The sequence below is a fragment of the Dendropsophus ebraccatus genome, chromosome 9 (assembly GCF_027789765.1).
Source record: "Dendropsophus ebraccatus isolate aDenEbr1 chromosome 9, aDenEbr1.pat, whole genome shotgun sequence".
NCBI lineage: Eukaryota > Metazoa > Chordata > Amphibia > Anura > Hylidae > Dendropsophus > Dendropsophus ebraccatus.
The window spans coordinates 104,494,082-104,519,760 of record NC_091462.1 but is presented as its reverse complement, the minus strand read 5'-3'; the positions used below and the strand labels follow the sequence as shown (position 1 = coordinate 104,519,760).

Sequence of the window (25,679 nt, the reverse complement as noted above, 5' to 3'; positions counted from 1 at the left end):
GTCCGGGGAGAGAGGGGTTACACAGCTATGGAGAGATTACCTCCACAGTCCTGTCCTCTGATGTAAGTCCCAGCCTGAAGTGAATCTGCCATGATTTGGAAGGTGAGGGAGACTTCCTGGGTCAGAGTACAGTGCTGTAGACCCCGCTATGCAGACCATGCCCCTCCCCCACTCGCGCTCCCACACAGCACAGGGAGCTCTTAAACCAAAGCAATACTCTTACACCAAGTTACAATTTTGAAAAACTGTGAGCTCTTCTTGCAAAACGCTCTTAAACCAAGTTACTCTTAAACCAAGGTTCCACTGTATACGATATTATTATAGTGTATATCTGACCTATGTAAATAAGCTCTCCTCCCGAAATAAGTATATAGCGCCTCCTATAGGTAGCTACCTTGTATGGCAATAAATTACCTTATCCCCTTCATTCACCTTACTATGCCTTTAAATTGGTGCTGCTTTTTTCCAAACCATTTTCTGTCATTTGATGGCCAATGTGATTCTCAACATGTTTGTTTATCAGTTTATTTACCAAAAATAAGTTCTTGCCCCAGAAAAACAACCCTAAAGTCCTTGACACTAGGTGTCTTGCTTGTTTGCAATCTGCTGTCTCCAGCTTGTTGTCAGGGTCAATCTGTCTCTAGTAACATATAGATCAGGACAAATTACAGGAAGTTGGGGCAGGGCTTAGAATGTGCTTGCAGCTTGCCGGAAGGAGTCTGAGAAAGCCTGGGCTGTGTACCTGCATGCAGCAGTCTGTCTGCTGAAGGTAATACACACTGTTCCTGAAAGGTAAACCAAGGCTTCCATCTTATCTCTGCCACAAAGCTTTGGGCAGCTGTATCTTGTGTATACAGACTGCTATATGTTCTCAGTTATTCAGCGTAATCTCCCTCTCCCCTTAGCTTCTCAGCAGAAGGTCAGTGCATATTATAACGTTGTCCTTTGGTGCTGCTGCTGTTTCTTTCCTTTCTGACTCTGGACTTCCTGACACATCCCTTATGGACAAGTTATTAAACATGTAGGTGCTCACAGCAGCTCGTGTGTCTCTATAGACAAAGAACAAGCAAGAATGACCGGATGTAAGGAGCGTAACAACCACCATAGCAGCCATAGCGACTGCTATGGGGCATCCCTGTAATACAGTGGGCCTCCTGAACTGTCATCATACTACTAAGGGAGATGCCTACCATGGGGGACACTATGTACTGGGGGGTGGGGGGGTGGCAGGATACTAGGGGAGATGTTTATTTTGGGAGACACTATCTACAGAAGGGAAAACCAGGTAAGATGTCTACCATGGGGGCCACTAGGAGAGATGTCTACCATGGGGGCACTATCTACTGGGGCGGATGCCTAACATATACTATCTACTGGGCGAAGGGCTAACAAACAGGGGGATTACTTACAGTGGGATGCTACACTGCTATGGGGCCCATCCCTTTCTAGTTGTAGCCCTGCCAGTTGACAAGGTTCCATGAGAGCTAATATGGCTGACAATAGGGTGACAGTGTGACCGGCAGAAGCAGTGGTGGTGGACCGGCTGTGTATCATTGCTGTAGAGACATTTTTCTTAACCAGTATACTCATCTATAATAATTTAGAATAGGAAAAACTAGGCGAATGTGATGGGATAAGTGGTTTAGACAGGCACAGAAGCCAGGAGCAATATATATGCATGCTGTATCATTGTAAGGCTCGGACTCATTTGATGGAGTATTTTGCAAGGTGGCAATTTCTCATGATGCCGCTACAAATTATATAATTGCATCTCATAAGCAAAAGTCTACATGTTGGATGATGGGGGTAGAAACGGGGCCTGAAACTGGACGTTGGGGCAATATTCTGTACATGGATACAGAACTGCTATGTTATGTAATGACCCTTAGGGGGTGGAGCATGACACAGGGATCCAATGAGAGACTCTTCGGGCCACCTTACAGGGCCTCTGTATACAATCGGAGGCTCAAAGAGCTACATTATATGGGCAGTAGGTGTAATATATATAACAGCAAGGTCAGACTACACAACACTGGTTTGTAGTCTGTTGCCATGGAGACAGGCATCGAAATTTAGACTATGTTTTCTTCAACACTGTAAGCAAGGTTGCTTTATCTTTTTATATTAGATGCCCTGATTCAATGAAAAGCGTACTTATCCTTTAATATTAGATGTTTTTGCTGTTTTTTACGTTAATGTTGGTAACTTTTTTTTAAATAAAATGTTATATTTACGTATTAATCCCCGAATTTACATAAAATTTCCTGATGGGGATTATCATGTGCTTAATGTGCGCATTACGGACATACATCTATTGTTCCTTGGTGGGAGGATTGCTGTCTCTATAGGGAGATCTGGTTACTCTCACAGTCTATTACTGTATATGGATCTGGTTTGCAGTTAAAAGCCACAATGCATCATGGTCTAGCTAGGAGAATGTACGTGGACAATGGGTCATCATGTGGAGCGTTCTGGGGCTGAAGGGGTTAATGTGAGCAATGATGTCATAGTGCAGGAAGGTCGGTGGATCAGTCCCCAGAGACTCTACGGGCTTGGTTTGGTCTTTATTATATTGTTGATCCTTTCAGTATACAAGGCCCGAGCCAGACGCATCAGAATCCAGAGAGAAAATTATATACAAGTTTATTTAAAGCCCCATTTTTTTTCATCATTTCATGTAATATATCGAATATTAGTCCTTGGGTTGTCCTCATCTGTCAAGGGGTTAAATGGTGTATGCAGTAATCTGTCTCCTGTCTTAGAGGGTAATAGCGCCCATTACAGCTCCCACAGGGGACGTCATTCAGCTGCCGAATGGCCAGTCTGCCTAATCTCCACTGTTCCTGTTTGCTGCTTAAAGGGGTTATCCCAAAATTATACGTTCTCCACTATCCAAAGAAAAGGTGATAAATATTTGATCGGTGGGGGGAAGACTGCTGGGCCCCCGCTGATCATGAGAATGCGGTCCCTTGTTCACTGGTGGTCAAGCATGCATGCTGCCTTTGTATTCGCCTGCTATGGGGCTAGAGCTGTACAGCACTATCTATAGTAGTCCCATAGCAAGTGAATGAGGCCGCAGCATACATGCTCAACCAAAATTTAAAGGGGTATTCTGAGGACTACTTTTTTTTTTTTTTACAAGCAAGTCACTTACTCTTGGATATTAAAGAAAATAAAAAGTGTACTCACTTCTTACTGATTCCCTGCCCTCTTGAATTACTTTTCCGACGGAGCCCAATCCCAATGCTCAGCATTTCATGCTATCAGTCAGCACAGGGAAGTGGCTGCCTAGCCAATCAGTTGCTGCAGTATTATCCTGACTTCCTGTGCCAAATCTTTGCTGAACAAAAGGACATGCATTGGGGGAAGGTGAGTAATTTTTTTTTTTTTTTTTATCCCAGACAGATAATTACACAGAAAAAAAATTAGGAATACTAATTTAAGCCAAACAACACTAGACTAAAATGTTCCTAATGTACTATGAGGAGCACACCTCCTGCATTTTTGGCACTCCCTGGCCTGAAGAATAAAAATATATGTGTTCAACAGATGTTAAAAGCATATTCTGCTGCATGCCATGCAGTAGAATCCATTTTCTATTGACTTATATTTTTAAAACTAAAAACAACACTCAGCGTGAACCCAGGTTTTATTTGCATTGCATCTGCAAGGCTGTATCCTGGTAAACATTGCCTGCTCTGTGTTGCAAAGATCATTAATTCAGTCCCTCTTTCCTGGCTGTGAAAATGAATATTTACCTCTTTTTCAACCCATTTTTATTTGGATCTAACATAGAAAATAAAGCCACTAGGTAAATACTTATAATTATAAATATTTCTGTGTGTCTCCATGGTTACAGACTACAAACAAACCCTGTGTAGTCTGATTCTGCAGTTATACTATCTTCCAGCTTCTAAGCAGGGGATCTGCTGTATGTAACATTTTGGTAGGTCAAAGGGGGGGGGGGATGTACACTGTGCATGTTCACATTCTGCATACATTCTGGTACAGTGTATCAGTCAGGAAGTTTTCTGACACTGTGACAGTCTTCAAGGTCATAATAGTTCTTTCAGTTCTCCAAGATGGAAATGTCTGAACCCAACCGGCGTTCCATTTATCATCCCCCGCAAGAAATGAAAATTCAATTTTTAGCTTGGGCATAAGGGAATTGGATTGAATTGCACATTTGCACCGTGGCATGGTAAGAAATAAATTAAAGGGGTCGACTTGATGCGAGAAGAGTGCCAGCGCTGCCTGCCATCTGTGGGTAATGAATGGCTGCCGCCTGCCGCTTGTTGCATGGTCAACAGCTTGAGGCTACACATTAAAGATGACTAATGGTGATGGAGATGTCCGTTGACTGCAGACCCTGTGGTAGCCCCTTTAAGTAGCTGCCCTCTCTGAGTATTGGTCGTGATGGATGTTGTATGATGTTTAGATGGCAGCGACCATTTCATCTACTCATCCGCTATCCATCGGGTAGATTAGAGAGGTCACTGCTCATCTGAACAACGCAAGCAAAAGTGTGTTCTAAATCATCAGCTGTGTGACTGAATACGGGACAGTGTGGCCCCTTTAAGAATTTAAAATGTCGTGTTTAGTTATATGAGAAAAGATATAAATAAGTTTAATACAGAAAATAAGAATAGTGTTTTTTTTTCTTACCCTCTTCTTCCCTCAGTGGGAGGTGAGATATTTAGGTATATGTATATGACATGCATAAATTATTGTGTATATGATATACATAAAGTATTAATCTTTTTTTTTTTTTTTTATTTAATATGATTTTTTTTTTTTTATTAAAAATAAAAGATATTTGGTAATAGAGCTTACTCCTTGTATACTGATCTGGAGGGGGATGACTTTGTATTCAATAATTGCAAGTGGAAAACCATGACGTGTGAACACAGTCAGGGTCGGACTGGCCCATCAGAGGACCAGAGGATCCTTCGGTGGGCCCCCAGCCTTAGAACCTGCACAAACACTGACTGACATGTTGTTTCTAACTGGTTCTTCATTGGTGGGCCCCCAGGATCCTTTCCTCTGGTGGGCCCCCAATACCCCAGTCCAAGTTAGGGGGCCCCTCTGCTACCTTTTATAATACGGGAACACATGGTAGGTGATAGGTATCCATCCAGGCTAATCTACAGTTGTACATAGAGCAGGATGCTCATTGACCAGGCACGGAGATATATTCCTGATGGTGGAGAAGAGGTTAATAATGGCATCGGGTGGCTGAGGGCTGCTCTGTATAAAGCGCCTGGAGGAAGCAGCTGTGGTGCGCGTTCACATTGTGAATTATTAATAGGGGGCAGGTAATATTACCTCTGTGCGCATTATCCCTCCCATAGGGGATTCTGCACTGGCTGCTTCCTCCTACTGTATACTGTGGGATGTGTGGATGGTAATTTCCACAAGGTAATGTAGTGGAAGTTATATGGAGACACCAGTACAGCAGCTTCCATTGTAGTTCTAGCTCCTTTAAGTGTAAGTGTACGTTCACACAGGCAGAACCCTCTGCTGAGTCGCTGCTTTCAGTGGGAACTTCAGAGGTCGACTGTGTAGAAAGGAAGTGGTGTTTCTTTTTTTTGTTTCACGTTTCCCCATTACTTTAGTAAGGCTCGCTTCACACTGCATTTTCGCAGTCCGTTTTGTTTTTAAAAAAAAAAAAAAAAAAAGCCGGAAAATAAACAAACAAAAAAACGAATGTATTTGTGCGCATCCGTTTTTCCATTTACTTTCTTTATTAAAAAAAAAAAAAGGATAAAAAAAAATCAGATCAGAGTTTTTTAGAGTACTGAAAAACGTGAAACGTTGAATTTTGATCAATTTTTTTTATAATGGAAGTCAATGGGGAAACGGATCAAAACAGATGCACACAAATGCATCTGTTTTTTCATCATGATTTTGAAAAAAAAAAAAAGACTGCAAAAAAACGCGCTGTGAACCCAGCCTAATTGGGAGCCAGATTTTCTAAAGTGACACCATGTGGGTTTCATATAGAAAGAAGCATTGCGATTGTCCCGCGAGAATTTTTATTAAAGTATTGTATTGCCCCCCAAAAGTTATACAAATCCCCAATACACACTTATTACGGGAAATGCTTATAAAGTGCTTTTTTCCCTGCACTTACTACTGCATCAAGGCTTCACTTCCTGGATAACATGGTGATGTCACTTCCTGGATAACATGGTGATGTCACTTCCTGGATAACATGGTGATGTCACTTCCTGGATAAAATGCTGATGTCACTTCCTGGATAACATGGTGATGTCACTTCCTGGATAACATGGTGATGTCACTTCCTGGATAACATGGTGATGTCACTTCCTGGATAACATGTTGATGTCACGACCCGACTCCCGGAGCTGTGCAGGCTGTGGCTGCTGGAGAGGATGATGGCAGAGGGACACTGAGGGACTCAGGGCACTGGAGGGACACTGAGCATCCCTCTGCCATCATCCTCCCCAGCAGCCACAGCCCACCCAGCTCTGGGAGTTGGGTCGTGACATCACCATGTTATCCAGGAAGTGACATCACCATAGTATCCAGGAAGTGACATCACCATGTTATCCAGGAAGTGACATCACCATGTTATCCAGGAAGTGACATCACCATGTTATCCAGGAAGTGACATCACGTTGGTATCCAGGAATGACATCACCATGTTATCCAGGAAGTGATATCACCATTTTATCCAGGAAGTGACATCACCATGTTATCCAGGAAGTGACATCACCATGTTATCCAGGAAGTGACATCACCATGTTATCCAGGAAGTGAAGCCTTGATGCAGTAGTAAGTGCAGGGAAAAAAGCACTTTATAAGCATTTCCCGTAATAAGTGTGTATTGGAGATTTGTATAACTTTTGGGGGCAATACAGTACTTTAATAAAAATTATCACTGGACTTCTCCTTTAAGGGTTTGTCCACAAATCTCCAGCCTGTTTGCAGCTGGCAGAAAAGGTCAGGCCCCGAAAACAGCCATGTTGGCGGTGTTATGCAATGTCCTGTTGACATAAATGGGAGATGCGATAATATTGAAGCCCCAGGGGCTGGAGTCAGCATGGCCACTCTTTCTGATGAACGCAGCATTGACACGTGGCTGACCTCTTGTCTCTATCCACTTGAAGGAGCGGACATTATATTCTTTCTTAGCTCTCTTGGAAATTTGGAAATTACATTATCAGCGCAGCGTTATGCAAATTGTGCAATACAGCTGTCTGATATTGGTCCCTCGCTATTTCCAGTGGCCGCAGGCAGGCTGGATATGGCCAGGCACTAGAGATGAGCAAACTTACAGTAAGTTTGGGTTTTTCCAAACCCGAACTCTCTGCATTTGACTCCTGGTGACTGGAGAAATTGGTTGTAGCCTCAGTGAATCCTGGGAAACATGGACACAGACACAGGCCGTAGGCTGTATTCATGTTTTACAGGACTCCCTAGGGCCGCATCCAACTTCTCCGGCTGCTAGGAGTCAAATGCCAAGAATTGGGGTTCGTACAAATCTATCTATCTATCTATCTATCTATCTATCTATCTATCTATCTATCTATCTATCTATCTATCTATCGTGGCTGCTTTCTTACAAGAATAGTCACAGATGTCCCCAGGTATCACAGCTCAGCCCCGTTCATGTAACTGCGGTACTATACATAACCATTAGACAGGGATGGCGCTGTTTCTGGAAGAAAGCCATGTTTCTCTAATCCTCGACAGCTCTTCTGAGGCCGTAAAACAGAGTATCAGATTAGATGAGATGAGGCAGGAGTGATATGATCAAATAGAAAGTCAAGATCTAGCGGAGCGTAAGCAATGGCCTTCAGGGCAAATCAATGCCCAAGTTCATTCAGTCCCATAAAAATCAATGTACTTACGTTTACGGTTATAGCTGGAAAGCGCAGTGATATTAGTGGACCTGCTGATCGACAGGCGTTCAATAGCGAAAACTATTACCGCTAAGTAGTGGTTTAAGAGGGGAAGTAGAGTCTCAGCACATGTCAAGAACAAGTCACATGTCACTCTGCTTTATCCTGCCAACCTCCATGAGTGACAGCATTGATATGTGTCCCCCAGACATTAGGACACAGGGGCCCCTTAGTGATTCCATCTGGATTTTTTATGTATCTGGGTGTCAGTGTCTTTGTGGATGCCTTCTTATCTAGGCTCCAGCAGTACGAAATCCTAACCGTCAACCTAAGTCACCATACACGTGTGTGGCCGTTTTTACAGTCAGGAAATACTGATCAGGAAGCCTTTCTGGGGGCTTCAGGAAAAGGTAAGTATTTCCTGCCCATAAAAACTGAGGTGAAAAAAAAAAGTCATACTCACCTACTGCAGTTCTGCTCTGCTCTGGATTCTTCCGCTCTCTTCCTGCACTGCAAGCACATGAGTGATGTCACTGGTACGCTGCAGCACTGGGGGGAGAGCGGCCTCTTGTGGTCAGAGGCATAATGCGGCCTCCAGCCAGGGGAGTGATACACTTACATGTGGCGCTGTGTTTGACTGGGCCTGGAGCTATTTGCTTCCGGCCCTGTCAAACACAGCAGTGCATTTAAATAATTAGGAGCGCATACAGTTGAATAGCCAGGTGCAGCACCTGGTGGCTCTTGCCTGAATGCTGACACTGGTCCTGGCGGCCAAGCAGTATATCCGGAATTCTGGACAGTTTCTGAATGTGGATGGCATGTACAAAAATTTACATAACCTATTTTCCGGCATGAACACCCTTCCGGAAATATTCTGAAGAATGACCGTGCCCAATAGAACCCTGTGGGTCAAAAAAAGTATCTGAATAGATCTTTCTGACGTGTACCTGGGGCCTAATGGGGAGTATAAGGTGATACATTTCAGTTTTACTACAGGCTGTAAAACAAGAGGATTTGCTCCACCAGTCTGTTCTGCTGACATCTAGTGGTCATTAAGAAAACTTTTTTTTTTTTTTTTTTTTGCGGATCTATAGCTTAATTTGAAATAAAATAATAATAAAAAAAAAACGTAAATGAAAAATACGCTGGTGTTCTTTAGGCCTCATGTACACAGACGATTTGTATGGAGCCATAATAGGGCACTTATAGGCGTTTATTCAATTTTTACTATACCTCTGTTTTATATGGAGGTATACATAACATGAAATATAGTTGCATAGGCATTTTGTACTGCAAATGTATACAGTAACTTAGTCCTCAAAGTATTTTTTTTACAGGAGAATAGCTCCTGTAGCTACATATGGTATAGGCCAGGGAACCTTCAGCCCTCCAGCTGTTGCAAAACTACAATTCTCATCATACTTGGACAGCCAAACCTTTCCCAGGCATGATGGGAATTGTAGTTTTGTAACTCCTGGAAAGTCTAAGGTTTGTTGTTACTTTGGTTGTGTCCTGTATTCCTCTCATCACCTTTTTACACCTGATCAATGTGGGACAATGAGAATAAAGGGGCTGTAATATGACAATTAGAGATGAGCGAACCTGGAGCATGCTCGAGTCCATCCGAACCCGAACTTTTGGCATTTGATTAGCGGTGGCTGCTGAAGTTGGATAAAGCCCTAAGGCTATGTGGAAATCATGGATATAGTCATTGGCTGTATCTATGTTTCCAGACAACCTTAGAGCTTTATCCAAGTTCAGCAGCCCCAGCTAATCAAATGCCGAACGTTCGGGTTCAGATGGACTCGAACCCGAACCCGGTTCGCTCATCTCTAATGACAATCATATTCTTAGACTACTGCAGCCTGATCAGCCGCCATGAATGAGATCTCCAATGTGCATTTGGATTAAAAATTCCTTTTTTGATCAGAAAATGACGAGTGATTAGTGTTCTTTGTACAATTTTTTCTCTTGCAGAAATTTATTGAATTTGAAGATGCGCTGGAGCAGGAGAAGAAGGATCTGCAGTACCAAGTGGAAAGCCTCGAATTTCAGTCCAGGCAGCAGGAGCTAAAGACCAAAAACTACGCTGACCAGAGTACGTATCCTATAAGGGGTTTCACTGAATCCATTTACTGTTATAATAAATCCATCCTTACACCTATGTAAGCAGTGCTCAATATAAATCATACAGACGTACGACACCACCAAGTGCCCATTCCTGATTCTTAGGAGGTCTAATAGGAATGAGACACACTGACAATAATCACTCACTGTCAGAGCTGCTGCTGTTGCTCCTCTTCACAGTCCCGTCCCTGGCAGCCATAACCCTGCAGGATCTCTCCAGCACCTACCATCACATGCTCTCTCCTCCTCACACAAGGTATGCTGGACAGTGGAGTACAGGAGGAGGAGCAGCTGTCAGTAGCAGCAGCGTGCAGGAGGGGAGGAGAACCAGCCCCGGCGGGCACAGCATCCAGTGACTAAGTGGGCCAACTACAGACATGTGCCATGCTGAGCTGACACTTTACAGTCTGAGCCTGGCGGGCCCCTCTATTGGCCTGGGCCCCTGTGCAGCTGAACAGGCTGCACAAGTGATATGTCCGCCACTGCGGGGCATGCTCGAGGTTCAAACATCTATGGATAATCTGAGCAAATAGTTGTAGAACCATAATATCGACCAATAAGACATGCAATAAATTTATTTACAGACCTAGTGTGTAGTAAGAAGCCCAACATACATTTCTCAGTCACACTTTTCGCAGGATACTTATACACCCATTTACCAATCAAATCTAAAACCACATTATGCAAAGATCATTACTTACACTTATTAGTCTGGCGCGAATCCATTCACCCATTGTGTGTCACTAGAGGAAGTGGTATCTAAAGGAATACTTATACATGCTCAATGGGCCCATGTGACATCTATATAATACACTTCGCATTAGAATAGACATTACACAAAGGGAAGCTGTCTGTGTCACTAGTGCTGCAGCTTGCCCTGATAGCTATATAATACATGTTAGCATTAGAATAGACATTACACATAGGGAAGCTGTATGTGTCACTAGTGATGTAACATCCCCTGATATCTATATAATACATTAGCATTAGTATAGACATTACACATAAGAAAGCTGTCTGTGTCACTAGTGCTGTAGCTTCACCTGATATCTATATAATACATGTTAGCATTAGAATAGACGTTACACATAGGGAAGCTGTCTGTGTCACTAGTCTTGTAGCCTTGCCTGATATCTATATAATACATGTCACCATTAGAATAGACATTACACAAAGGGAAGCTGTCTGTGTCACTAGTGCTGTAGCTTCACCTGATATCTATATAATACATGTTACCATTAGAATAGACGTTACACATAGGGAAGCTGTCTGTGTCACTAGTCTTGTAGCCTTGCCTGATATCTATATAATACACTTAGCATTAGAATAGACATTACACAAAGGGAAGCTGTCTGTGTCGTTAGTGTTGTAGCCTCCTCGATATCTATATAAAACATGTTAGCGTTAGAATAGACATTACACATAGGGAAGATTTCTGTGTCACTAGTGCTGTAGCAAAGCAAATGGTGACTGACAGTTATCCCCTCTCACTCTGCTACACTGGATGGAGCTGCAGATCCCTATAATGCAGTAGTGTAGTACAACAGGCTAGAATAGAGAAGCAGGGCTGCTGTCAGAGGTCTGTGTGGTCACATGACAGCAGTAGGGAAAGGGGGGGGGTTCAGCATGGACCCATTAGGACTGACAGAGACTGCAGGGAGACTGAAGGAATGAGCAGGGCAAATGTGAGCACAATGTAGCAGCACTTTCTGTCCGAGAAGACGGGTTACAGCTATGGCGAGATTACCTCCACAGTCCTGTCCCCTGATGCAAGCCCCAGCCTGCTATATCTGCTATGATTTAGAAGGTGAGGGAGCCTTCAGGGGTCAGAGTACAGCGCTGTATACCCTGCAATACAGAATATGCCCCTCACCAACTCGCCCTCCCACCCAGTACAAGGAGCTCTTAAACCAAAGCAATGCTCTTAAACCAAGTCACAATTTTGAAAAACTGTGAGCTCTTAAACCAAAACGCTCTTAAACCAAGTTACTCTTAAACCAAGGTACCACTGTATATTTATTATTATTTTTTTCTTTAATAATGTATTACAAACTTATATAATCTTATTAAATATAGGACATTATAAAGAAATGTAAATGTAAGATTTTTTTTTTCTTTTGCCGCACTACCCCTTTAAGTAAACTGGGCCTAAAGCTGACCATACGCCCATGGTGCCCACCACACATATTGGCCACCTCTAGCTATGGCTTGTACACTTGTACATGTTGTTCAGTAAGCTTATTGATAGCCTGATATTAGTAACAATCCTCATTTATTGTGCTGACATCTATTTCTTACAGTTTCCAGGCTAGAAGAGCGAGAGTCGGAGATGAAAAAAGAATACAACGCCTTGCACCAGAGACACACAGAGGTAAACGCAGCAAATAATAACAATAATGTCTGCTGAAACTTTCTTTTCTTTTAAAGATTATGTCCACCATTTTACAGTTGTGTGTATATATAATAAGGGTATGTTCACACTGAGCAAATGTGGCGGAATTCCGCTGTGAGATCCTGCCTGCCTCAGTATCAAACAGCGTCTCTATGGGAGGGCTCGTGCGTCTCGGCTGAAAGAATTGACAAGTCAATTCTTTCAGTGGAGAGCAGAGGAAGCGGAGGTACGCGAGCCCTACCAATGTTGCAGATACAGCCTGCCAGGGACTTGTTTACATTATCTGTCTCAGAAGGGAGGAAGGAGAGACATGATATGTTGCTGCCCATGGTAAGACTAACAATTCCTTCAATACTTTTTATTATCTATTAAGTCTCCTTCCCCCAGTTCTCAGCTGCTGCTTTCTGCTAAAGACACAAAAATGTGTGTGAGCCTTTCTCTGTCTCCCCCTCCCTTCTGAGATGACTGATGTAAAGAAATACCTGGCAGGCTGTATCTGCAACATCATAGCTTCTTTGTAATGCTGGGAGGGGTAATAACAGTGATTTCATTAGCAATTAGACCTCAGAATAACCCTCCCAGCATTACAAGGAAGCTACAATGTTGCAGATACAGCCTGCCAGGGACTTGTTTACAACCGCTGTCTTAGAAGGTAGGGGGAGGAGGGGGAGACAGAGAGAAAAGCTCACACACAGACTTTTGTGTCTTCAGTAGAAAGCAGCAGCTCAGAACTGGGGAAAGGAGTAATTACAAGTAATAACAAGTATGGAAGAAATTGTTAGTCTCACCATGGGCAGCAACATATCAAAAGCTATGTTTGAGTGGAATACCCCTTCAATACAAGAATGAAAATTGCAAATGCCAAACAGTAAAAACTGGCAAGGAATGTCAGAAGTGAGGCTTGCAGAATTCTGAATGCAGCTCTGGAGTACGACACAGGCTGTATCTCAGGATGAGTAGGGGGTAATTTATGTGCAAAGTGATTCAATGGTGTGTCTTAGATAATCTCAGCAGCCATTGTGTTTATGTCACAGATGATCCAGACGTACATGGAACATATCGAACGATCCAAACTGCAGCAAGTCCCTGGCAACAGCCAATCGGATGGCGGCGTCACGGGCAGAAGGTGCGAGTTTCCAGAATCTGTAACGTGTATATTGCAATCCATATCATACATCACCTTAAAGTACATTATATGGGATGCTTTGGATACACTGCTGGAGTCCTATTTATAGCTATGGAGTCTGTATATACACAGTAAGGAAAACAGACGGAATGGCGCTATAGGGCAATGGTCAGACAGTGTCATGTCTTAGGGTCCATGCATGATGTTTCATGTCCAGTATTCATAGGGAACCTTTGGGCCTCCATCTGTTGCAAAACTACAATTCCCATCATGCCTGGACAGCCAAAGCAAAGCTTTGGCTGTCCAGGCATGATGGGAATTGTAGTTTGGCAACAGCTGGGGGGGGGCGAAGGTTCTATATCCTTGCTGTACAGTAACATATGGATTGGTTTGTATTATGCACTCTGTATGGTGCCTACATGCTATGACATACAATGGAGCATGCCATGTTATTTATTTATTGTTTTTTTGCATTGATTTTGACAGACCTGCCCACCATCTTACATGTATGGGCGGGGGTTGGGGTGTTTTAGGCAGTACTTGTTTGCACAGTCTAAATAATTTTATTTCTATACATGTGCATATTGTTTTATTTCTGTATGTACTGATGGCTGTATGTGACACTGTGACACACATGCATGTAAGGTATTGGGGGGTGCTGTGTGTATAGAGTACATGGTGTAGAACAAAATACACAAAGAGACTAGAATTAAAGGGGTACTCCAGTTATATAGATTTGTAATTTACGTCTATTTAAAAATCTCAATTCTTTCAGTACTTATCAGCTGCTGTATGTCCTGCAGGAAGTGGTGTATTCTTCCCAGTCTGACACAGTGCTCTCTGCTGCCACCTCTGTCCATGTCAGGAACTGTCCAGAGCAGCAGCAAATCCCCATAGAAAACTTCTGCTCTTTACAGTTCCTGACATGGACAGAGGTGGCAGCAGAGAGAATGAAAATAATACACCACTTCCTGTAGGACATACAGCAGCTTATAAGTACTGGAAGACAATATTTTTTTTAAATAGATGTAAATTACAAATCTGTATAAATTTCTGACACCAGTTGAGTACCCCTTGAAATCTCACAATTTTTCTGTGTACGGACAGCGCCCCCTAGTTGCTTCTATTAACTGACACACGGCCATGTCTGTATGCCGCACCGCTGTCACGCTTGCTTATTTGATTTCTTTTTTTGCATTTTTATGCATGGACCGGGCATCTAACCGCTGTTTTCTTGTCTTGCTTCTCGTGATGTGGCCGCTGTGTTTTGGGTGTTTTGTCTGTGACTTCTCACTGCAGTCACCGCCAGTCATGGAGGAAGAGGTAAATGTCGCTGTCTCTCTGTGAGCGGGCATAAGGGTCAACTCATGGGGTTAACTTCCGATTATCTGTAAAGGTTATAGAGATGGTTGACTACAGTTTCCTCACAACCGTTTCTTTTTACTGTACTTTTGCATCTAAAATAGAACATAAGACATCACGGCAAATAGGTCTCTGATTGTTTTATGTCTAGGTATTGCCATGGTTACAGACTACAAGCAAGCCCAATGTAGTCTGATCTTGCAATCCCTACTTTGTTTTTTCTTTGCATCTTATTTAAGGTGCCCATGCTATCTCTCCTGTTCATCCCATAAACACGAATGTTTGGCCCAGTCAGGGGTTCATGTGTGCTGAATGGAGAAAGGAGAGTTAAAAGGGAACTATCAGCAGCTTAGACAAATCTAACATGCTGATAGCCCCCTATAGCGCTGGGGACACTGAAGAGGAAGGTATGTTTCTTGCCTTCCTCTTTGGCGCTGTTCCTGCACTGTACATCGAGGTAAACTCCGCTCCGGAGCACCCTTAGGGGTGATGCTGCGTCATCCGGGCCACCCCTTCTAATGATAATCAATGGAGGGGGCGGGGTGGAGGACACTGCAGTGTTCCTAATGGTGCTCTGGAGCGAAGTTTACCCCAACTAACAGCAGCGTCCCTGGCGCTGTGAGGGGCTATCGGTAGGTTAGAGTCGTCTAACCTGCAGATGGTTCCCCTTTAAGCCATGGCTGTGGCTTATCTCCCCAAGTACAAAAGGGTCAGGCAGTAGTGTTGTGCAAACTTATCAAACTGTTCGGGTTCAGCAATGTTCTCTAAGCCAGAACGTTTACCATTTGACTTCTCACAGCTGGAGAAGTTGTGATGCAGCCATAGGCATCCATTTTCTCCAGCCACCGGGAGTCAAATGTAGAGCGTTTGGAGAACTTTGCCAAACAGTTGGGCAACTTCAATCAACGCTATCAGGGAGTTAAAGGGGTTAGCTATTTTTTTTTTTTTTGCAAAAAGAGCACCACCCCTGTCCTTAGGTTGTGTGTGGTATCGCAATTAAGTTCCATTCACTTCAATGGAACTGAACTGATCCTGGTCACACTAGGATCCTGGTCAGGCAGGGGCCCCTACCCACTGGTTTATGCAGCAGTATTAGCCATTTCCATATACACAAGCTGGTCTGTATACGTCCTGTATAGACTGTAGTATTTTTATAACTTCTAGGCTTGTGCAGGATACATCAATGGGGTAAACAACTAAAGATGAGCGCACTTTAAGTACATTCAGGTTAGTCCAAACCCAAACTCTCAGCATTTGAGTTGGATGCGGCCCTAGGGAGTCCTGGAAAACATGGATACAGCCATTGGCCATAGGCTGTATCCATGTTTTCCAGGACTTCCTAGAGCTGCATCCAACTTCTTCAGCCATGGGTAATCAAATGCCAAGAGTTTGGGTCCGGACTAACCCAAACTTTCTTGAAGTTCACTCATCTCTGTTTATAACAGGTTTGAAAGATGATGTGTGTGTGTGTGTGTGTTACTAAGAAACAGGGCTGGATTATGGAGAGGGCATATGAGGCATTAGCCTTTGGGAATCCTCAATCTTATGGACCTGGCATCGACCCACTGGATGGCCATCGGGGAACCAGCCGAGTAAGGGGTCTATGTACATGCTTAGTTCTGTAAGGAAGTTGCATAGACTTTACCATGCACATACACAGCAACCTCTACCATATGTGGTTGTAATATGAGCTCAAGTGGCAACCATGCCTTTACCAAATATTTCGCCCATGGACCTCCACCCACCTTAATCCAGCCCTGCTAAATAATAATGCTTTTGCGCTATATGTTCTTTCTTCCTATTCGTCTGACACCTATCCCTCTTTTATCCTCTCTCCCTCAGCCGAAAGGAGCGCCCAAATTCTCTCAACGTCTTTTCACTGGCGGACGGAATGGTACGTGGGCAGGTGGGTGGCAAGATCACCCCAAGCTCGGACCACTGGCACCTGAGTGACCTCAGCCAGCTAAAGTCCAGCTTCAGTTACAAGGTTGGCTCAGATATTCATGGGAACCGAGTTTCCATGTGTATTCATTACCGAATCCATCTCATCCATCCTTGCAATGGACGTCACTGTGAGGTCATGGGGCTGGTTTATGCAGCTGATTCATCACAAGTCCTGTATAGCCCTTTAAAGGGGTTATCCAGTGCTACAAAAACATGGCCACTTTCTTTCAGAGACAACAAGATTCTTGTCTCCAGTTTAGGTGCAATTAAGCTCCATTCACTTCAATGGAACTAATCAGCAAAACCCCGCCCAAGCTGGAGACAAGAGTGGGACTGTCTTTGGAAGAAAGTGGCCATGTTTTTGTAGCGGTGGATAACCCCTTTAAATGATAACATTCTGTCACTAGAGGCGTGTACTACAAAGGGAATTGTAGAGCTCTGACTGACCTCCATAATCAGTATGTGGTATACTACGCATGGTGGGTACACTACCCATGGTGGGTACTAGGGATGGTCCGAACCGAGTTCGGTTTGGGTTCGTACGAACCCGAACTCTCGGTAATGATTCCCGCTGTCTGCCCGCTCCGTGCAGCGGGCGGATCCAGCGGGAGGACCGCCTGAAAAACTGGGATACAGCCATAGCCATAGGCTGTATCCCAGTTTTCCAGGCGGTCCTCCTGCTGTATCCACCCGCTCCACGGAGCGAGCAGACAGCGGGAATCTGATGCCGAGCGTTCGGGTTCATAAGAACCCGAACCTCGGAGAGTTCGGACCATCCCTAGTGGATACACTACCCATGGTGGCGACATATTGTACACCTTCTAAATCAGTAAACTGCTGAGATGCTTCTGGGTACTAGGCCCGTGACCAGATCTGATTTCCTAGATATTGGACCATGAACTTAGTCTTAAACATGTCCCATACCCAGGATCCTTTGCATCACATTGCATCTGCATGTTCATTACCTGTGTGCTCCATGTTCACTTTAGTAGGCATATGTTCCATTACGCTGCTGCCGTCTCCATCTAGTATTCACACGTCAAGTCTTTAGCAATTTCATTGATTCCATTAGCTATCATAACCTGTGGCGTTTTTAGTTAGTTCTACACCTTTAGAACTTTATTGGGTGCAATAATTTGTAATAATTCATTGTCATGGGGAACATATCATCCTCAAGTATATTATAGCGAATGTATCACGATTGTTTTCATTTTTAGATTTTACACTGGCCTCTGGAAGAAACAGCTTTGCCAGTTAGACTGGGACAGAGTCATATCATCATCAGTAGAGAGAATAAATGTGATGACTGTGTACTGCTGGAGGCCTAGACAAAGCAGTAAAGTAACACTATACACACACAGAGGAAGCTCTGGTCTGTCTGGGGGAAAGAGCTTTGCCAGTTAGAATTGAACAGAGTCTACAGTCGCATCTTCATTAGTAGAGAGAGTAGATGTGTGTCAGAGTGTACTGCTGGAGACCTAGACAAAGCAGTCATGTTACACTATATATACAGAGAAGGCTCTCGTCTCTCTTGGGGACATGGCTTTGCCAGTTAGAATGGGACAGAGTCTGCAGAGTCATATCTTTATTAGTAGAGAAAATAGTTGTGATGAGAGTGTACTGCTGGAGGCTTAGAGAAAGCAGTAATGTTACACTATACATACAGATAAGGCTCTGGTCTCTCTGGTGGACACTGCTTTGCCAGTTAGAATGGGAAAGAAGTCTGCAGAGTCATATCATCATTTCTAGAGAGTATAGCTGTAATGACAGATCACAGTGTATTGCTGGAGGCCTAGACAAAGCAGTTCTGTTACCGTATATACATACAGATAAGGCTCTGGTCTGTCTGTGGGACACAGCTTTGCCGGTCTGAATGGTACAGAGACTGCAGAATCTTATCCTCATTAGTAGAGAGTGTAGATGTAATGACAGAGAAAATTGTACTCCTGGATGCCAAGACAAAGGAGTAACGTTACACTGTATATACAGATGGGGCTCTGGTCTGTCTGGGGGACACAACTTTTCTAGTTAGAATGGGACAGTTTCTGCAGAGTCACATCCTCATTAGTAGAGAGTGTAGATGAACTGAGGACAGTGTACTGCTGGTGGCCTAGACAAAGTCGTAAAGTTACACTATAGACATAGATGAGACTCTGGTCTGTCTGCGCCAGATAGATAGGAACAGAGTCAGCAGAGTCATATCCTTATTGTTAGAGAGTTTAGTAATGACTGTACTGCTGGAAACCTATATAAGGCAGGATAGTAATACTATATATACAGACAGAGCGTCAGTCTCTCAGGGAGGGGTTACATTTCATCACTCCTTGGAGACTGCATCTAGACACTCTTGACATGATTGACTTTAATTTATCACAGCTGCCATAAAGCACACAGGCCCTGCTGTGCTGCATATACAGATAATACAGGTAGAAAGTGTGTGTCTCTAATATGGCAGCCTCCAGAGAAATTAAATAGATGAGACATTCCCTTTAAGAAGTAGTGCCCTCACAGTCACCAATTATACGGATATTAATGTATATATAATGAATTACCGAGACGTCCGAGTTAATATCTATGATCTTCTGCCAGGATGAAATGTCAGAATCTGGCCAGTCATCAGTGGCTGCCACCCCAAGCACCACTGGCACAAAATCTAATACCCCCACCTCATCCGTCCCGTCGGCAGCCGTAACCCCTTTGCATGAGAGTCTCCAACCCCTCCAGGACTATGGCATGACTAGCAAAAGCAAGAGGTCGCGTGAGAAGCGGAACAGCCACAACATGGAGGTGCAAGTGAACCAGGAAATGAGAAACGTTAGCATAGGTAAGACCTAAATTTATGTCTATCATGGGCGTAGCAGTACCAGGTAGCAGGCCTAGGGTTTAATAATAGTCATAAGCTAGTAAAGATGGCTATAGTACTAATGGTGAGGTTCTCACCCAGGTATGGGTAGCAGCGATGAATGGTCGGACGTCCAGGACATCATTGACTCAACCCCAGAGTTGGACATGTGCCAGGACCCCCGACTAGAACGTGCAGGGGCCAGGTATGACGCTATATATGTTATATTCTATATTACAATCCACTATTTAACCTTTTTTAATATATTCCATATTTTTTTTTCCATTAGTCCCACCCAAGGCATTGTGAACAAAGCCTTCGGAATTAACACCGATTCTCTGTACCATGAACTATCTACAGCAGGGTCAGAGGTCATTGGAGATGTTGACGAAGGAGCCGACCTGCTTGGTAAGGGTAGAAAGGGCCTTCCCGTCTATGGTTTTCTGCATGGATTTTTGTTTTTACTCATGTCCAATTGAAATGCAATTGATTTATTCTAAAGTGTATCCACCAAGCTATAGGATCATATCATGTGGTCAGCTACAACATTAAGATCAATGGATCAATGTGCCATGTGGCCCAATGAATGGACATGGAAAGCTGCATTATATAATTATTGTTAGTGCGGAGTCTCCATTCTCCTAGTGCAGGGGTCGTGGACATTTGTCGCATGTTATGTTGTCCCTTGCATGTCCTACTGTTTATAGGATAGTGTTCTTATTATGTCACTGACTGACCCGGTCTTTCCCTCTGTTTCCCTTCTCTCCCCCACCCCCGTCTCATGTTACTGTACATCGCTGGACACCTTTCCTAGGAGAATTCTCAGGTGTGTATGCTTTATCATTGCGCCTCCTGTCTGTTAATTCCTCGGTTTTCCCCAAATTTCCCATTTAACCCCCGTATGAATGGCGATTCCTCTTTTCTTGGCGATGGCTTTGACTAACCAGCCCGCAGTTCACTTGCTCTTCTAGGACTTTACATAAAGACTGGGACAGCACCTTTGTACATTGTTAAAGGGTAAAAGTAGGTGACAACCACTGAAGTCAACAGTACAGATTAAAAAGAAAAATGGCCTAATAACGCATGAACTGGGGAATTTAAAGGGGCACTATCCAGTTAACCAAAAACACTCACCTTTCTGCAGGGCAGGTTAAGTGTCTGATCGGTTTGGGACAACCAGTGGGGCCCCCCGCATATACAAGAAGGGATCTTGTGTCCCCCCTATTTAAATGGAATGGCAGTCAAGTATGGCACTCTGTTGAACTCTGTGGGCCTTAAGAAGCTTGACTGTCTTCCTAAAGGCAGTCCATAAAGATGAATGGAGCAACAGCATCAATGTCTGACCACAGCTTGGGAAAGGGAAGGGAAAAGAACCCCCATTTTCTTAATTTGTATGACCCCCACTGATCAGCAACTCATCACCTACCCTGTGGAAAACTGACTCATGCTCTTGGTGGGAAATCCTCTTTAAATCTGAGTTCATCTACTGCGGGGGTCCTCATGGACTCTGCAGGGGATGGGCCTCTTGGACTCTGCAGGGAGAGGCCTCATGGGCTGTGCAGGGGAGGGTCCTCGTGGGCTGTGCAGGGGAGGGTCCTTGTGGGCTGTGCAGGGGAGGGGCCCCTTGGGCTGTGCAGGGGAGGGTCCTTGTGGGCTGTGCAGGGGAGGGGCCTCATGGGCTGTGCAGGGGGGGGCTCATGGGCTGTGCAGGGGAGGGTCCTTGTGGGCTGTGCAGGGGAGGGGCCTCATGGGCTGTGCAGGGGAGGGGCCTCATGGGCTGTGCAGGGGGGGGCCTCATGGGCTGTGCAGGGGAGGGGCCTCATGGGCTGTGCAGGGGTGGGGCCTCACGAGTATACATATAACAGTGTCCACTATCGGGCCATGGGGCTGCATGGCGATAGCTGCTGTATCTCCGATCACTTCTTAACAGCTGCTCTGTTTTTTTCTACCCTCTTTGCTTCCTTCCTTTCTTCCTCCCATGTGGCTGCACTCCTAGTGAGGGATGATTTCTTTGGTAAGGCTGAGGCCTGCGCTCCTCCTATCAGTCCAGGCCTCCCATTTGTTTGTTTGTTTGTTTTTGTTCGTATTTTTCGTCCTGCTGCAATAAAAAAATATATATTTTCTGTTCATTTATTTGTGGGGAAATTCTGCACACTGTGCCATAGCTTTATAATGAAGATATAGGGTGGGGAATTTACATTTTCCCTCTATAGTTTCTGTACATTTGTGAATTCAGGAGTGAATATGAAGTAGTGAAATCACAGCATAGTTCCTATGGTTTGTGCCTATTGCTGTCTTCTAGGCAGGCCGCCATTACCACTACAGGGACCTGCAAGGAATAATAAAGACCCTTTTATATAAGTAATTTTTTTCTAGCGAATAGACCTATATAACTTACCTGTATAAAAGACCGACAAACGATAAACGCTTGTTTGTCAGATGATCGGTATTGGCCATACATCGCCCTGTGTAAATGGAAGAAGTGTGATCTACATGAAGGCCTACATGAAGGTTCATTAATGCCAATCACCATGATCCGTGCCCCTTAAGGACCTTAAGATCTTTGATTGAACAGATGTCCTCCTGGGTGCCAAAGCCAAACCTGTAACTGGGCCGGTACCTACCATGAGCCATTTATTATATTATGTCCTCTTGTGGGACTGGGATTTGTCACCACCAGAGCTTATCCCGAGCCATCACTTCTTTGTGGGTCTTTGCATTGAGAAAAAAATCTGCTTTCCCAACAGGCCAAGTACTGCCCTCTCCTGGCAGCCATGAGTAACATCACTCTTGAAAAGTCTTATTTTATGTTGGTTACTGTTCGTGTTATAACCTAGTAAAATGTGCAATGTAAGATGGATAGAGAGAGTAAGGAGACCATGGAGAAGGGGTCGGGGGCTTATCTGTATTTACCAGTGTGTGCTGGATGATGCCCAATCTTCTGCTGTTCTGACAGGAATGGAGAAAGAAGTGGGGAATCTCCTCCTAGAAAACTCCCAACTCCTCGAAACAAAGTAAGATGATAGATTTTATTTCTGCTTTTTCAGGAAATGCTTCTATACCATGTCCTATCTATCTATCTATCTATCTATCTATCTATCTATCTATCTATCTATCTATCTATCTATCTACCTACCTATCTATCTTCCATCTATCTATCTATCTATCTCCTATCTATTATCTATCTATTTATCTATCTCCTATCTATCTATCTATCTCCTATCTATCTATCTCCTATCTATCTATCTCCTATCTATCTATCTATCTCCTATCTATCTATCTATCTATCTATCTATCTATCTATCTATCTCCTATCTATCTATCTATCTATCTATCTATCTATCTATCTATCTATCTATCTCCTATCTATCATCTATCTCCTATCTATCTATCTATCTATCTATCTATCTATCTATCTATCTATCTATCTATCTATCTCCTATCTATCTATCTATCTATCTATCTATCTATCTATCTATCTGCCATGGCCTGGGGTGCTGGATTCTGGTGTTGATCCAGCCAGTGTGCTCTGGTGTTTTGGGGGCAACCTATGGCGGTGGCCAGGAGTAGTGATACCCACCCCCGGACACATGGGCACCGAACCTTTGCTAGAACTGGCGTGAGGTGCAAGGTGCAGCGACAGAGAGCCCCACTTAAACAATGCTTAAAAGCTTCAGTGCGATACAGAAAATATCACAGTGCTTTAGGTCCTGTGCAACAATAGAGGCAATGTCGCAAAAGGCAACTTGAGGAAGAGACAGTGTATGAGTTGAGTAAAGAAGAAGTAGTAGATAGGGGCCGGATAGTTAGTGCTGTATTAGTGCCTGGATGTGTGTGAAGTGTATATCTTGAAGAGTTATCTGACCCCCTTTTGCCTGCACAGTATCAGTGACCGTCCTGTGAGGTAGTACAAGTCCCAGGCCTCTGTCTTTAGGTAGAGGTAATTAGTTAAAGTTTTCCCACGTAGTCGAGCGTTGTCACTAGAGAGTGGCTAACTTGCAGTCTGAGCTCTACTGCGGATCAGTCCCTCTTCCTCTCTTCTTAGGGGGTGACTGTCCTGAAGTGAAGATCCTCGGCCTAGGCAAGGGTGCGTCCTATTTATCCAGTTACCCCAAGTCTAGGTCTAGCAGTGCATAACTGCTGTTGTGAGTCCCTTAAGAAACAGGTGTTGTCTATTCTCTAGCCAAACCGCAACTACTATTAACTACATAGGAAGTGTGTGTGTGTGTGTGTGTGAGGGAGTGTAAAAACAGGCTAAATCAGGCACGAAGTGCATCTGTGCACAGGGGGAGTGAGACACCTAGTGGCTGCAGTAGGACACAGCAATTAACTGCACTAGCTGTGGCACCTAAGTGATCTAATTTTACCTGGTGTGTGTGTAAGGGTCCATTTATACCGAAAGAATATCTGACAGATTATCTGCCAAAGATTGGAAGCCAAAGCCAGAAACAGACTATAAACAGACATCAGGTCATAAAGGAAAGCCTGAGATTTCTCCTCTTTTCAAATTCATTCCTGGCTTTGGCTTCAAATCTTTGGCAGATAATCTGTCAGATAATCATTCTGTGTAAATGGACCCTAAGACAAGAAGAACCACCTGTAGTGGGACATGACATATCTCTCTCCTATCTATCTATCTATCTATCTACCTACCTATCTATCTCCTATCTATCTATCTATCTATCTATCTATCTATCTATCTATCTATCTCCTATCTATCTATCTATCTATCTCCTATCTATCTATCTATCTATCTATCTATCTATCTATCTATCTATCTATCTCCTATCTATCTATCTATCTTCTATCTATCTACCTATCTATCTCCTATCTATCTATCTATCTATCTATCTATCTATCTATCTATCTATCTCCTATCTATCTATCTATCTATCTATCTATCTTCTATCTCCTATCTATCTATCTATCTATCTATCTATCTATCTATCTATCTATCTATCTATCTATCTATCTCCTATCTATCTATCTATCTATCTATCTATCCCATATCTATCTATCTATCTATCTATCTATCTATCTCCTATCTATCTAGAGTTATATACAATCCTTCATTCGCCATTCTGTCCTATTTCAGGAATGCATTAAATGTGGTGAAGAATGACTTAATAGCGAAGGTGGATCAGCTATCAGGAGAACAGGAGGTCCTGAAGGGAGAGCTGGAGGCCACGAAGCAGGCCAAGATCAAAATGGAGACCCGTGTCAAAGAGCTGGAAGAGGAGCTTAAACGGTAACAAGGATCAATGTGAAGAATTATAACATCTACTTCACCTACAATTTCCATTAATATCATTCATTTATTTATTTTTGGTCATATGAAGGGTGAGATCTGAAGCAATTGTCGCTATGCAAGAGCCTAAGGAAGAGGTGGATGAGGTGCGTATACCTGCATTAATATTCACTATTAGAGAGGGTTTCCATTACGATTACTGGCATTACCTCCACTTTGGGTAGTATATAGGAAGTTTAGTTCATCATATAGCACTGTATGTATAATGTCCCAGTTTGGGTGTTGCAGTGTCAGCACTGTGTGTGGTAGATATGTGACATGGTATGGCAGTAATATTATAGCACTATATGGCGCAATTATGTCATATGAGCAGATGTCTTCTCTCCTAATGTACCAGACAATAAAGAAGGCTACATATTTTACCCTGCTCCAGTATTGATGCAATCGAAGGCAAATATATGATCTTAGTTTTTTTTTGGCAGAGCTCCTCTCCCTTACAAGATAACATCCCAATTGCGCAACGCAGGAGGTTTACACGCGTGGAGATGGCTCGTGTCCTTATGGAGAGAAACCAATACAAGGAGAGGCTGATGGAGCTGCAGGAGGCAGTGAGGTGGACGGAGATGATCAGGCGAGTATCCTAGTCACCAGCTATGACTGAAGAAATAAAGGTTTACCATATGTATATATTACCTGAGCAGCCATCTTGGTTACTCTGTATTAGTATCCCTTATTGTTGGACAATTCTGGGTTAAACCTTGTCTATTCCA

At 43.6% G+C, this 25,679-nt stretch overlaps 1 protein-coding gene across 1 annotated transcript in view; it reads left to right on the top strand.

Moving 5' to 3' along the window:
• The window catches only part of MAPK8IP3 (mitogen-activated protein kinase 8 interacting protein 3), a 55,205-nt gene that overhangs the window by 6,177 nt on the left and 23,349 nt on the right, over positions 1–25,679 (top strand). Inside the window, exons 2-14 of the mRNA XM_069984166.1 lie at positions 9,846–9,966; positions 12,296–12,366; positions 13,422–13,513; positions 16,718–16,862; positions 19,409–19,643; positions 19,764–19,866; positions 19,951–20,069; positions 20,476–20,487; positions 21,658–21,675; positions 22,618–22,675; positions 24,757–24,909; positions 25,001–25,055; positions 25,392–25,540. Of these exons, the coding sequence (XP_069840267.1) occupies positions 9,846–9,966; positions 12,296–12,366; positions 13,422–13,513; positions 16,718–16,862; positions 19,409–19,643; positions 19,764–19,866; positions 19,951–20,069; positions 20,476–20,487; positions 21,658–21,675; positions 22,618–22,675; positions 24,757–24,909; positions 25,001–25,055; positions 25,392–25,540 (1,331 nt within the window). The remainder of the gene's footprint in view (positions 1–9,845; positions 9,967–12,295; positions 12,367–13,421; positions 13,514–16,717; positions 16,863–19,408; positions 19,644–19,763; positions 19,867–19,950; positions 20,070–20,475; positions 20,488–21,657; positions 21,676–22,617; positions 22,676–24,756; positions 24,910–25,000; positions 25,056–25,391; positions 25,541–25,679) is intronic.